We start from the raw sequence: 13,371 nt of genomic DNA on the forward strand, positions 1-13,371 counted from the left end.
AAAATTTTTGTTCAAGAAGGAAACGTTATCCCCTTGAACCTTATATATCAAATGAGTTATCTTTCTATTTAAGAAGTTCCATCATAAACACAATAAGGGTTGTTTAATTTGAGATTACATTCTAAGGTAGGAAACGAATTAGATCAGCGTTGAGCCTGATTTAAGGAAGACAGGGTTGGGGTTAGCAACCTTGGTAAAGCCGGAAGCTCAGAACGCCGAAGGTTCCATTGTCAACTAAGTTCAGGTATTGGTCAAAACTCTCTAGTTAAAGAATTGTTATTGCGAAGCATGATGGACTGTTAAATTGTTAAAATAATTCATTTCGATGTATAAGTAGTAGAGTAGTGATAACTAGTACCTATAAAAGTCATTTAAGTAATTATCAGATCAAATTATAGTAAAAATCAGTGTATTATTAAAAAAACTGTTATTTTAAATTAAGGTGTTGTTATTAATTTATCAAATACTGTTATTGATTCATTAAATAATGTTATTTACCCTAAATAAAATATATTAAAAAAAATTACTGATGTCAATTGGTATTGGGCGAGGTGACCTATACCAGATAGCGGACCATCATTCCCACTACATATCATGTTTGAACAAAGAGACTTCCATGCTCTACTGATTACAACTCCAATTATGAAGGTGGTGATCTTATGAGTCAACTAATGTCACATTTCACAAGTAGGTCCGAACAAAGGTGGATGACCGACAGTGGCATTTGCAATAATAATCCCCTAAACTAAAAAAAGCAAAGCAAACTCCCCCCATTTTTTCCACTTTTCTTCCGCCCTTTTCTTTCTCCACCCCACACTTTTCATTTTCACCATCCCAACCATATCACAACAAAAACCCCATTTTTCTTCAATAATTATTCATCAATTTTATCAATAATAATAATAACAATAATAATAATAATAATAACTTTCACCCAAAAATCCTCCATTTATATCTCAATCAAATAAATAATCATTCATCTTAGAAAATTAAAATTAAATTATTTGCAGAATCTTTTTCGTGTCCTAACTGTATTCCTTAGTCAAAACATCCACGCCTGGAGAGAAAAGTAGTACTAGCCTTTTTTCTTTAGAGAGAGAAAGTTAGAGAGAGATGGGTACCTAACCTTCTTTCTTTTCTGTTTTCTTTTGCAAAATTTCTGAGTTAAATTTAGTGTTTTTGCACCAGATCTACGTGACCCAATTTGGGTTTTTTATTTTGTTACAATAATTTTAATTTTAGTTCATTAAATCATCTAGTTTGTGCACAAGATTATAGGGTATACTCCAACTTCTGGGTGTTTTTGTCAGGTGAAGATTTTCAAAAGCTTTGCTTTTTCATTGATTTTTATCTTTATGTTATTAAAAGAAAAAAAAAGGCTAGTTCATTTTTCTTGAATTTGTATGGGAGCTTGTTGGAGTAATCGGATCAAGGCTGAGAGTCCCCTTCACACCGGTATGATTTTCTCCTTTTCATTTATTTTTATTATTAGTTTGATTCTTGGGTCTTATTCAATTTAATTATTGTTGTGATTAATTGATATTGGATTATTTATTACATGTTCATTTAATTATATGGTTTGTTGGTAATCTTTGCATGATTATTTTAAAATTTGTGTTTTATGTTGTTTATTATGGAGTATTATGCTCATAATATGATAATAATAATTATCTCTGCTGCTATGAAAGTAGACCTTAAGTTAATTTTTTTTTGTTATTGATTTGCCTTTGTTGCATACTTATATTCAATCATGAGCTACTCTAGTTTTAACTTTAGATAGAGTAATAATCAGTAGCTTGGATGGTGATTTGTATGTTATATCCTATGTTACTTGGACTCTGCTAGAAGTTTCTGATTCGGGTGACAGGCTAATGGGACGGGTATGCTAGAAGTGCCAAACACGGCCTTCGTATGTAACACGGCGTGATTTTGGTTTTTAATGAAGTGTTTCAACTTTCAAGTGATACACATGAGCTAGGTGTCCCGTTTCCAACATGAGTACTTGATGTGAAATGAAGAGTGTATTAATTTAAATATACGGATGGTTTCAACATCATGATGATACTTGCATAATGATGTGTGTGTCTTAATTATATGAACAATGAATAAAAATGTTCAATTGCTTTATACAAAAATCATAAATTTTATTTTTAAAAGTAATTTTTTTGAAAACTGGTGCAGGGTTTAGCAAGGATGGAAATGAATGGAGTCGGTCAAATAGCAAACAATCGTCCACATCAATGCCCCAGACTCCTCGAAGTGAGGGTGAGATTTTACAGTCTTCCAATTTGAAGAACTTTAGCTTCAATGAATTGAAGACAGCAACTCGAAACTTCCGTCCTGATAGTGTGTTGGGAGAAGGCGGTTTTGGTGCTGTGTTCAAGGGGTGGATTGATGAACATTCTCTTACTCCCACTAGACCTGGAACTGGGATGGTGATTGCTGTTAAGAGGCTTAACCAAGAAGGGCCTCAAGGCCATAAAGAGTGGTTGGTGAGTAAAACCCTCATGTCTGACTGTTGATTCGAATCAATATGTAGTTGTTACCCTTAATTTCGGTGGCCTCAGCTTCTCGAGTTTTGAACTTTTCTTTCACTTTCGAAAATAATATGCTATCATGATGACAACTAAGAATTTTTGGTTTCTTAATTACTAATATCTGCAAATATAATTGTGTCAATTTTGTACTTCAACTGGGTTTCTAGAGTATGCTAAATGAGTCAACTACTTGATTTTCTACAATAACGTTTTCATTAACAGACAGAGATTAACTATCTGGGGCAGTTACGTCATACAAATCTTGTGAGATTGATTGGTTATTGCTTAGAAGAGGAGCATCGGCTACTGGTGTATGAGTTCATGCCTCGCGGGAGCATGGAGAACCATTTATTTAGAAGTTAGTTTTATACTCTTGTCTGTTCTCTCATTGAATACATGTCTGCTGCAATTTGTAAGTTATTGATTGTATTTATAATTCATTTGGGAAAATAGGGTCTGCACATTTCCAGCCTCTTTCTTGGAGCCTAAGAATGAAGATAGCTCTTGGTGCTGCAAAGGGCCTTGCTTTTCTTCATAGTGATGAAGCTAGAGTTATTTATCGAGACCTTAAGACTTCAAATATCTTACTTGATGTGGTATGCAAAATACTGTTCTTACTTCATGCTATTCGAATACATAAATTGACTCCAAAATTTGTGAGTGCTCATTGTCTTTTATATATTAAATTGCCAGAACTACAATGCAAAGCTATCTGATTTTGGGTTAGCCAGGGATGGACCTTCTGGAGATAAAAGCTATGTCTCTACAAGGGTCACGGGAACTTATGGTTACGCTGCACCAGAGTATGTCGCAACAGGTATTTTTTCCATGATATTTATGTATCTTTAGATTCTCAAATGTAATTGCTTTTGTCCTCCAATTGGGCCCTTAAGCCATGCATTTCCATGATGCTATAGTCTTAATGTATTTTTGTTGTTATTAGCTGCAGAGTATAAGCTTATATATTCTCAAATGTAAATACTATTTGCCTGTCCACCAATTGAGCCCTGTAGCCATGCATTTTCATGATGCTATTGTCTTTATGTATATTTGTTGTTATTAGCTGCAGAGTATAAGCTTATAATATGACTTTGTGGTGTTGTAGTAGCACAAAGTTTGGGACTGTGATGAGCTGAGACTTGAGTGCTTCTTTATGTATTAAGAATTGTTTGAGCAGGAGTCAATCAATCAATCAATCAAATTCTTAATCCCATAAGTGAGAATTGTTTGTGCAAGCAGGAGTAAACTGTAAAAGTTAAAAAGTGCTTTTCTGAGTTGTGTTGAGAATTTCCCAGATTTTTCTAAATCAGCATTGATGCTACCGGTTGAGTTTTTGGTAGAGTTTTATTAGCTCGTAGCTCGTTACAGCACCAGCTCTATAATTGATGCTTATAATTGATTAGTTGTGCCTCTTTAAATATCATTAAGTTGTAAGAATATTTATTCGTAATTTCTATATCAAAATATTATTTTGTTTTTTTGTTAAATCATGTTTATTTTAGTTTCGCTAACATGTTGAATATTGTCTTCATGCAGGGCATCTGACTCCGAAGAGTGATATATATAGTTTTGGGGTTGTTCTCCTGGAAATGTTATCTGGCAAACGTGTGATAGACAAGAACCGGCCTACTGGTGAGCAGAAGCTGGTAGAATGGGCAAAACCTTGCCTCACCAACAAACGTAAAATCTTTCGTGTTCTGGATCCACGAATTGAAGGGCAGTACTCTCTGGATCATGCAATAAAGGTTGCTAACCTCTCTTTAAAATGTCTGTCATTTGATCCCAAGCTAAGGCCGAATGTAAACGAGCTAGTTAAAGAATTAGAGAAGCTTCAGGTTCTGCAGGAGCCTACAAGGAATACAAGAAGAGAGACTCACCTTCCAGGTCAACTCAGTTGCCGAGCTAATGAAGTTCAGTCCTACAGGCATAATCTACCAAAACCTTCAGGGGGCACTGCTGCTTATCTGAAGGCAAGTCCACTTGCTGTTAAATCATAGTGATAACGTATATATGGAGTGATATAGATTATAATTTTGAATAGGAAATTGGTGCCGCAGACCATAGGATAAAGGACACTGATTCTCATGAATTCTGCAGTGTATTATAAGCTGTCAAGAATATAGCATTGTACAGAGTCTTGCATGTTGCAAATACATTTTGTGATCCCCCTTCCTTCTTCCTCTCCATAATATAGAATGTTTTTAAATTGTAGAATTTATTTATTTAATTTTTTTTTTATTTTTTTTTTATTTTTTTTTTTTTTACATTGTAGATTATCTGTTTTGGCAGGCACGTTGTAGTTTATGAGAATTTTAGTGGATATCAATGTTTGGGGAAGTTGTATTGTAAAGGAGGTAACTTATAGCTTTCTGAATCCTGCTACAGCTATTTTTCTCGCTCATGCTGTTTCAATTTTGTTTTTCTAAATACTCCCTCCGTCTCTTAATACAATGTCTCTTTTGAGCATTTATTCCTCACATAATAAAGAGAAAGAGGTATTATATTAAGGGACGGAAGGAGTATTTAGTTAGAGGCACATGATTGTATAGAGTTAGAAATAAATCTCATCTCCATCACTCCTTAGTGTGGATTTTTTTGAACCTATGAAACAGCAGCTGAAGAGATTAATTAAAAACATGAGTTGGCCTGAATCATTCTCTTCAATATTAGTCGAGCAACCAGCCAACCAGTTTAAATGTTAAATTCTCTAGACGGTCAAGCCTCCATCTTAGACTGTCATTTTTAGTAGCTATTAAGGAATAGGGTTGGCTAGGATGTAAATGATCTGTAGCTTTCAAGTGTTGGATTTTTTACATTTGCATTCATATAGTAACTCCGTTTCGTATTAGTTGTAACTTTAGAATTTTTTATATTTTACAAATAACTCAAACTATTGGGTTAGTCAAGTCTGACCAAACATTTCTTCAGTCCAACTATTATTTGTACGGCAATACAAACTTCTTACACCTTCATTTCCACTCATCATCACCAACAATACTCCCATTCAATCCTACTTCACTTTTGTTGCGGCCTGTACCTGCAAAACAACGGAGACTTCGGTTGCTAGAGTTCCGTCTCCGACGATCAAGTTAGTACTTGAGTATGAATGGGAGAAAGTGCGAAAATAGAAATGAGATCTTCTCGGATTCCGAGATCAGGTGCTTCTCTGATGTAAGAGACTGTAGGGTTGCTGTAATAAATTGTAGATGTCCCAAAAATGGAGGGAATCTCCCTATTTATAGGGTCATTGGAAAATGTGCCCCCTCTGACCTAATTCTACTGGGCTGCACCGAATTACGGCTTTCTCGGGATTTGGGCCCAGGCCGCTTTTTTCTCCCAAGTTTTAGGAAGGACACGTGTCAAATGGAGATTGGTCCAATTCGGACCAACCAGAATATGACGTGTTCGGACATGATTGGCCCACGTGGCATGGGTAAAATTACCAAAAATATTTGCCCCTCACAGATGTGACGTGGCGCGCCATGTGGCATCTGTGACACATGTCACTTAGCCATAGGAAATAGTAATAAAGGGGTTTTTTTAACTGTGAAAATTTAACTTTTCACATTCCGGGAAAAATTACAAAATTGCCATCGCTTTTACCCCTCTATAAATACGTATTTTACCCCTCTCATTTTGGACATTTCCAAAATATTCTAGAGAGAGAAATTTCAAAGTTTTAGAGAGAGAGAGAGAGAGAGAGATAGAGTCTGCCTTCCGTCTGTGTGTGGACACAAACTTTGCTAATTTTCCGCCTGCCTCAGCCGGTTCTCAACCGTCTGTACCCCAAGCAAGCAAGATCAGCTTCAGCAGCAATATCAGTCGGTCATCACTGTTTGCTCACCTTTATGAGAAAAACGTAAGGTACCACTCATATACATTTGTTTCAATTCATTCAATAAATGGACTCATCACCAGCACACACGGCACGACCTAGGTCAGTAGTCAGCCGATCACCTGGGACGGCTGAGTCTAGGACAGGGAGTGTTGGCTCTGGGTGCATGGAGCAATTTTGTACTCCTCAATCAACCATCTATGTGTCTGTGCAGGACACGATTGCTAGAACTAAACAAACAACCACCAAACGACGTCAAAGAGACGGTACTTTGGAAGTGTCGTCTAGTGAGATAACCCCGGTTGAGGGGTCAGAGAGCAATGAAGGCTCAGGGGAATATTCGCCGTCTAGGATTCCTAGAACCCCAAGTGACACAATCTTATACGATGAGGGTAGAGACGGTGAGGAAGCCGTCTCTCAGATGGACCTTAATGAAGCTGGCCCCATAGATAGAGACTGGAAAGAGTTTACATCGGGGTCAGCCGACAAAGAGGGAGACGGTGAAGGCTCCGCCTCAGGGTCTAGCTCTGAGGATGATAGTGATGCCCCTCTTTCTCCGCTTGAGGATAGTGAAGCCGAAGAGAGGAAAAAATGGGAAGCAAAGGATGATCCCTTTAACATCCACCTCACCGCTAAAGACAGGCGGATAGTGCGAAAGGGCATTGAAAGCTTTGTAAAGAAGCGGCCTCTGGGAAATGGATATGCCATCCGGGTGCCGCCTAAGCTAGGCGCCATCTCTTGGAAGGATGAGTAGGAGAACGCAAATGCCTACTTTGGATGTTACTTTGGATGTTACGATGCTTCACCATGCTGTGAGGGTCATACTCAGGGGTTATGGCCTGGGCGTCTAGCAGCTCACCCCGAATTCATGGGCTAACATTCTAGGATATGTTGCCGCCTATGAGATGCAAAACTTGAACCGCAGCTAGGAGGCTTTTTCACACATGCACTATCTTAGCCGCAACCCAGGCGGTTGGAGGGCGTGGTACACCTTGACCACCCTCCCTTAGTATCAAATGACATTAGAAAAGGTGTCCAAATATGACGGTTGGAAGACTCGTTTCTACTTGCTGTCTTCTTCAACCTATCGAGAGAACTGGGAACTGCTCCGGTATAATAAAAAAAACCAACCTAATGGGTCGCAAATGTGCCCTTCCTCGGATACTAGGGGATGACTATGACGTTATCATGGAAACCAAGTTTTTTGAGCTCCATCCGGAGACTCTCTCAACCAAGGATGTAATAAAGGTCCCTCATAATTACATTCCCATGTGAGCATGGTTTAGAGATGAGGCCTTCTTATCCGCCTTTGGGTTTAGCACAATGTTTCCAAAGCGTACGTTTGATATACATCCGGTTAAATGTCGCTTGTACTATCATTAGCCAATTATAATTTAGTACTAAGCGTCTGTGACAGGGTAAAGTCGTATCCCCTAATCAAAAGTAATACCTAAATCCTCTGACTAATGTAGATAGGGAAATAGGGTCGATCTCCACAGGGAAACAAATCTTTCTATTCCTAATTAACTAAAATAATCTAGATTATGAAGTAACCAATATTTATATTTGAATAAGAAACTAAACTACTAAGATTGAGAATAGGGAGAAAACAATATATAAAAGGATCTAGGGCATAGGTTCACCAATAAATAATATTCCAGGGTAGAATATAATAACCATTCATCAACGTATACATCAATCAGATTATAAAGGGCTTTCGCTACGTATTATAATCACACAATTAATTTACAGGTATTAAATCTCATCTTTTGAATCTCGAATTAACCATTTATAAATTAACCTGCCTATTGAAACTAGACCTAAACATTAATTCTCATATGTCGAATCTCGAATCAATATTGTCAAACTCATGCATAAAAGATCAGGCCTAATCTAGTCACAGAGCATTAATTCAATCAATAGGAAATTAATCTAGCATTGATAATTAACAACAATAAATTACCCCTTCATATTATTTATGGATCCCCATAAACTCTATAAATAAAACTACTCACACATAGTAAAAACTAAACTAATCAAAGCAATAAAACAAGTCATCATGAAAGGAATAAAATAAACAACTAAGATTAAGAGAAGAGAAATCGTTACCAAACTAATCTGTATTAATGGAAAATAATCAAGAACAAAGTTGAGAGAAAAGTTAAGAGAGAGAGAGAAAAATCCCAAGAAGAGAGAGAAAGTCTAAGGAAGAAGATAATCTAAGAAACCGTACAAAAATCATACTTAAACGTTTTCTAAAACAAGAATTAAAACTAAACTTAATCAGGTCTTTTAAAAACGCGCGCCCGATCGGGAAAAGGGCCACCCGATCGGGCGCGCCTTTTTCTTCGCGTTCCTCCCAAGCATCATCACCCGATCGTGCTAGATGCTCGCACGATCGGGCGCGCCTTAGCATGCACATCACTATGGTCTTGCCGCGCCCGATCGGGCTAGAGGTTGCCTGATCGGGTCCTTGCTTCCCTTTGAGGCTTGGACTTCGATTGGGATAGATTTCTCGGCCCAATCCGAATTTCCTCCTCGGGTCTTGAATACTTGGTCCAAATGCCTCGGGATCCCAATTACCGAGACCTTAATCACCGGCTCTCGATCCTGGGCTCCAAAAGTGGTCGTGTCTTTCAAGCTTCCGTAGTTGATCCATAAAGCCCGGGAAAATGCTCCAAGAGTGCAATTTCCTTTAAAATACAACTAAAACTACGAAAACACTAGAAAACACAAATTAGTAATAAAAGTGGCCCGAAAGAGCCAAAAACACTACTAATAACGACCAAGGGACGGGGGTAAAACACTATATAAAATGGACATATCAAACTCCCCCAAGCCAAACCTTTGCTTGTCCCTAAGAAAAGAGCTCATCAATGAAATATAAAACATACTTCACCCCAATAATCAAATCAAGCACCAACGATTCAAGGCAAATCTAATGAACATGCTTCAACATCAATCAATCTTATTCGTCTAATCACCCTTCCTCCCCAACTCACACTCTCGTGTGTATAAAAACAATGAACGCTCATCCTACTAGTTGACTCGAAATATGTCAAGTCATAACTTGCATTGATAAACAACACTTTCATATTTACATAACTTCTATGCACAAGGTCGGAAGGTCTTTAAAGCTTGTAATGTAAGGCTAGGGTAAAGGTAGGATAAATTTGGGATTATGTGAGAGAAAAGCTATGCATTAAGGGAGCCAAATCCTAACAAACCCATGATCAAAATAAATGATGATCATACATCTCCATCAACATAACTAACTCCAACAAAAACCACCAAATACAACTTTAATCATCATAAACGATCCCAACACTTACAATAATCACTCATAGAAAAATATGATAATGAAGAAATAGAGTGAATAAACAAACTTTATTTTCAAACTTGAATATTTTTTTTCATTGAAGCTCTATTATTTTTCTTTTGATCAACCTCCAACTAGAACATTTGAACATTTTTTTTTCTTTCGATGTTCACTTATTTTTTCACATTTTTTTTTCTTGAACTTCTCTTTTTTTCATAATATCATGCTTTGTTTTTTCAAGAAAATATAACTCTCAAACTTATCAAAAATAAACATGATCAACAACAAAATAAATTCTCAAAACCCACCCAAATTGTGCAAATAATAAGCACACTACAAACTCCCTCACCTTACTCACTAATAGCTCCCCCAAGCCAAGCTTGGGACTAGTAACCAATGGGGCAAAATAGGCTTGTAATATGGCTAATAAACAACAAAAAGTCAAGGCAACAACATGGGTAGCAAGAAGGGAACAAATGTATCTACAATGTCTGGAGGCTACCTAAAAGAACAAATGCCTTCGTCCTCCACAATGTGCATAATAATGAATCATATAAACATTACTAATAGTTTCAAACCAATACTCAAATTCATTGACATACCAGGAACTATTGAACTATCACACATTTCCTAACCAAATCAACTAGTCAAGCACTATATTCACAAATAGTTGGCAAAATTGACTCATGTTTAGGAATCCACGCAATTAAACTTCAAATCATGACCAAGAAATCCACAATGCTCATTATCAATAACCAAGAATCAAAATAAATTTTCTCACGTATGGGGCACAGGGAAGTACGATTCATAATTCATTGGAACGTATTTTTGATTTTTTTTTTAATTTTTCAATTTTTTTGTATTTTTCATATATAAGAAAGCAATAAAAACTACACTAGGAAAGCAAATAAAAACTATACTAGAAAACAAATAAAAAGAGAAAAGGAAGAGAATTACCAAGCGAAAGAACACCCCCCCAAGCCAAATCAAGCAATGCCCTCATTGACTTGGGAGTGTGGCCTATTCCTCATCCTCATCCATCCTTGAATAGCCCCCTTCGTGGCTAGTTACGGCTCCTCCATGGCTAGAGCCACCACCTCCATGACCCGAACCACCTGCAAAGTAGTTAGGGTCCACATTCCCCCCAAGCCCACCAAAAGGTACGTCAGTCCCATAACCATGGACCGATGAGTAGTCGACGTAGGTACCAAAGGCACTTGGGTTCGTATATCCACCTTGCGGATATTGGAACTAATCAGGGACAAGTGAATCAGGGGGAATAGCCCCCCGACGGGCGTATTCATCATACATGGGGTATAAACCCCTCCCTAGGTTCCTCTCCACATAACCTACCCTTCTATCTAGAGACCCTACTCTAGTATCCAAATCTCTTACCAAACCCTCAATTCTCCCTTGCCCCGTCTCAATCCGATCTAATTGGCTCCTAAAAGCCGAGAAGTCATAAGGGACGTTGGGGTCTATGTTGTAGTTGGTAGAGGAAGTGGGAATATCGTATGTAAAGGGTGGAGGGGGTTGATAATGTGGTGAATGGTGAGGAGGTGAGTGGTCATTGGGAGAGTGATGGGGTTGAGGTGAAGGGTGTGGTGGTTGCACCTTACCTTGACCGTTAAGCTCGAAAGTGTAAGAAGGCTTCCCCTTCTCAAATTTGGTCAATGTGGGGTGGGGTAAAGTGAAAGCATTATCCCTCCTACCCGATTCCCGTTGAATCACCCACCAAGTCTCCCCTCCCATGACATTAATCCAATTAAGGCCACCTAGATAGGGTAGGTCCATAATAGTTGGGCCGGCTACCTTACCGTCATCGCTAGGGACAAAGCTAAGGTGTTTGACCGCTATATGTGTAACTAGACCACCAAAGTAAATGGATACCCTAGACCTACCCGCCTCGGCTGCATTAGCCACCCGTTGGAAGTGGTTGGCCATTTTGTGGACTATATTGAGCTTTTCACTCCTAGGGATCATGTATGACCCTAACAATTCAAGCTCATCCCGCCTAACATTGGCGGGTTCATACCTTCCAAAAATGGTAAGTCCAACAAACCGTTGCCAAATCTTTGGCACGGGATGTTGTATCCAAGTGCCCTTAACATGTTGGAGGTTCAAATTAGGATCCCCCGTAAGGGATTGATAGACAACGACAATGTTGTCTTGGGGCAGTTCAAGGGGCCTATCCGATTTCAACTCAAAAAGTTTACCAAATTCTTTCAATGTCAATCTAACATCATTATTGAATAATCGAAATTGAACAAGAGAAATTAAAGCATTTGATTTTATGACATTAAAACTAGAAACGAATTCTAAGGTTAAATAATCATAAGTATCGTAATGCATGTTAAAGAAACCGCTCATGCCAACTCCCTTGAATAATTTTTCTACATGCTTATCAATTCTTAATCTAATAAGGGTAGGGTGATGAATGAAACGAGTGGGAATTACCTGCCTCGTAATGAGGTTAAGCATCCTCTGTTTTTGCTCTTGGGTGGTGATGACCACCCTCTCCCATCCCGGAATTTGCAAATCCGGGTCAATCCTCGCCTCTTATTGCCTTGAGCTTTCCCCCCTTACCGTTCTTGATCTCTTGAAAGCCATGAGATTAGAAAATATAGGAATTGAGTGGTTTCTCTCTCTTAGGGTTTAGAGAAAATTGAGAGGAAATGGTAGAAATTAGGTGTAGATTGTAGAGAAAGATGAAAGGATTAGAGATATGTAAAAATTTTTGAGTTTTGATGGAAGGATTGGAGAAGATCTTGAAAAATAAGTGAGTTTGAAGGTGTAAAAATGGAGGTTTTAGAGAGAGAAAGTAAAGGAGAAGAAGATGAAATAAGAAGAAAGTGAGGAAAGAAAGAAGAGGAGAAGTATAAGGGGACGGCCAAAATAGGCGTGCCCGATCGGGCAAGCCTCGCCCGATCGGGCGGATAATCCTAATTTCCAGAAACATAGTTGCGCGCCCGATCGGGCGAGCTCCGCCTGATCGGGCGCGAACACGAACGAAAATTTCGCCCAATTACTTGCCCAATCGGGGGAGCTTCGCCCGACATATCTTTTCCTTCACTGGATTAGCGCTCGATCGGGCAACCTAGCCCGATCGGGCGAAATTTCCTCGAGTTCCTGACTGCACTTTCGCGCCCGATCGGGCGAATTTAAGGCTGCTTTCCAGCTCTCCTTGCGCGCCCGATCGGGCAGCCACGCCCGATCGGGCGAATTTAAGGTTGGAATTTAATCTCCCTTGCGCGCCCGATCGGGCGAGCTCCGCCCTATCGGGCCCGTGCCCGGTCTGATTTCCTTAGCTTTTCTTCGTCTTCAAATTTTTCTAAGTCTTACGACCTCTTAAACATATACCTGTACAAAAACACTTATAAACGGTAAAATTTCACTCTCCTCGCCTCTCTAAAATAAAAATAAAAATAAAAATAAAAATAAATAAAAAGGAAAACTAGTCTAGAAAGCAAGAAATACGGGTTGCCTCCCGCAAAGTGCTGGTTTATCTAGGTCCAGCACGACCTTCTTACCAAGTACAATATCTAAGACCCTTGGCCTAACGCTTGATCGGGTGGTTTCTCACCCGGTCTAGCGGTGTTCAGGTTGCAATGCGGCTTCCTGACATACCATGTGGGGCGCCAAATTACCTTATCTGCTGGATCCTCCTTGACTTGGACTGG

The 13,371-nt window shown here is 38.7% G+C and overlaps 1 protein-coding gene across 1 annotated transcript; it reads left to right on the top strand.

Moving 5' to 3' along the window:
- The first annotated feature begins 797 nt into the window (after positions 1-797).
- Positions 798-4,911, top strand: LOC110735289 (receptor-like cytoplasmic kinase 176). The gene is made up of 6 exons (XM_021915470.1): positions 798-1,455; positions 2,182-2,492; positions 2,760-2,895; positions 2,991-3,133; positions 3,231-3,354; positions 4,074-4,911. The coding sequence occupies exons 1-6, from the start codon at positions 1,404-1,406 to the stop codon at positions 4,532-4,534; spliced, it is 1,227 nt and encodes a 408-aa protein (XP_021771162.1). The 5' UTR covers positions 798-1,403; the 3' UTR covers positions 4,535-4,911.
- The last annotated feature ends 8,460 nt before the right edge of the window (positions 4,912-13,371 follow it).

This window comes from Chenopodium quinoa, unplaced genomic scaffold (assembly GCF_001683475.1).
Source record: "Chenopodium quinoa cultivar QQ74 unplaced genomic scaffold, ASM168347v1, whole genome shotgun sequence".
NCBI classification, from domain to species: domain Eukaryota; kingdom Viridiplantae; phylum Streptophyta; class Magnoliopsida; order Caryophyllales; family Amaranthaceae; genus Chenopodium; species Chenopodium quinoa.

What these genes read in the sequence shown, in the direction of transcription:
- LOC110735289 (XM_021915470.1), top strand. Translation starts at nt 1,404, where the DNA reads ATGGGAGCTTGTTGGAGTAATCGGATCAAGGCTGAGAGTCCCCTTCAC. An exon ending in AAGGCCATAAAGAGTGGTTG is followed by an intron (nt 2,493 to 2,759) that starts GTGAGTAAAACC and finishes TTTCATTAACAG; the next exon opens with ACAGAGATTAACTATCTGGG. An exon ending in ACCAGAGTATGTCGCAACAG is followed by an intron (nt 3,355 to 4,073) that starts GTATTTTTTCCA and finishes GTCTTCATGCAG; the next exon opens with GGCATCTGACTCCGAAGAGT.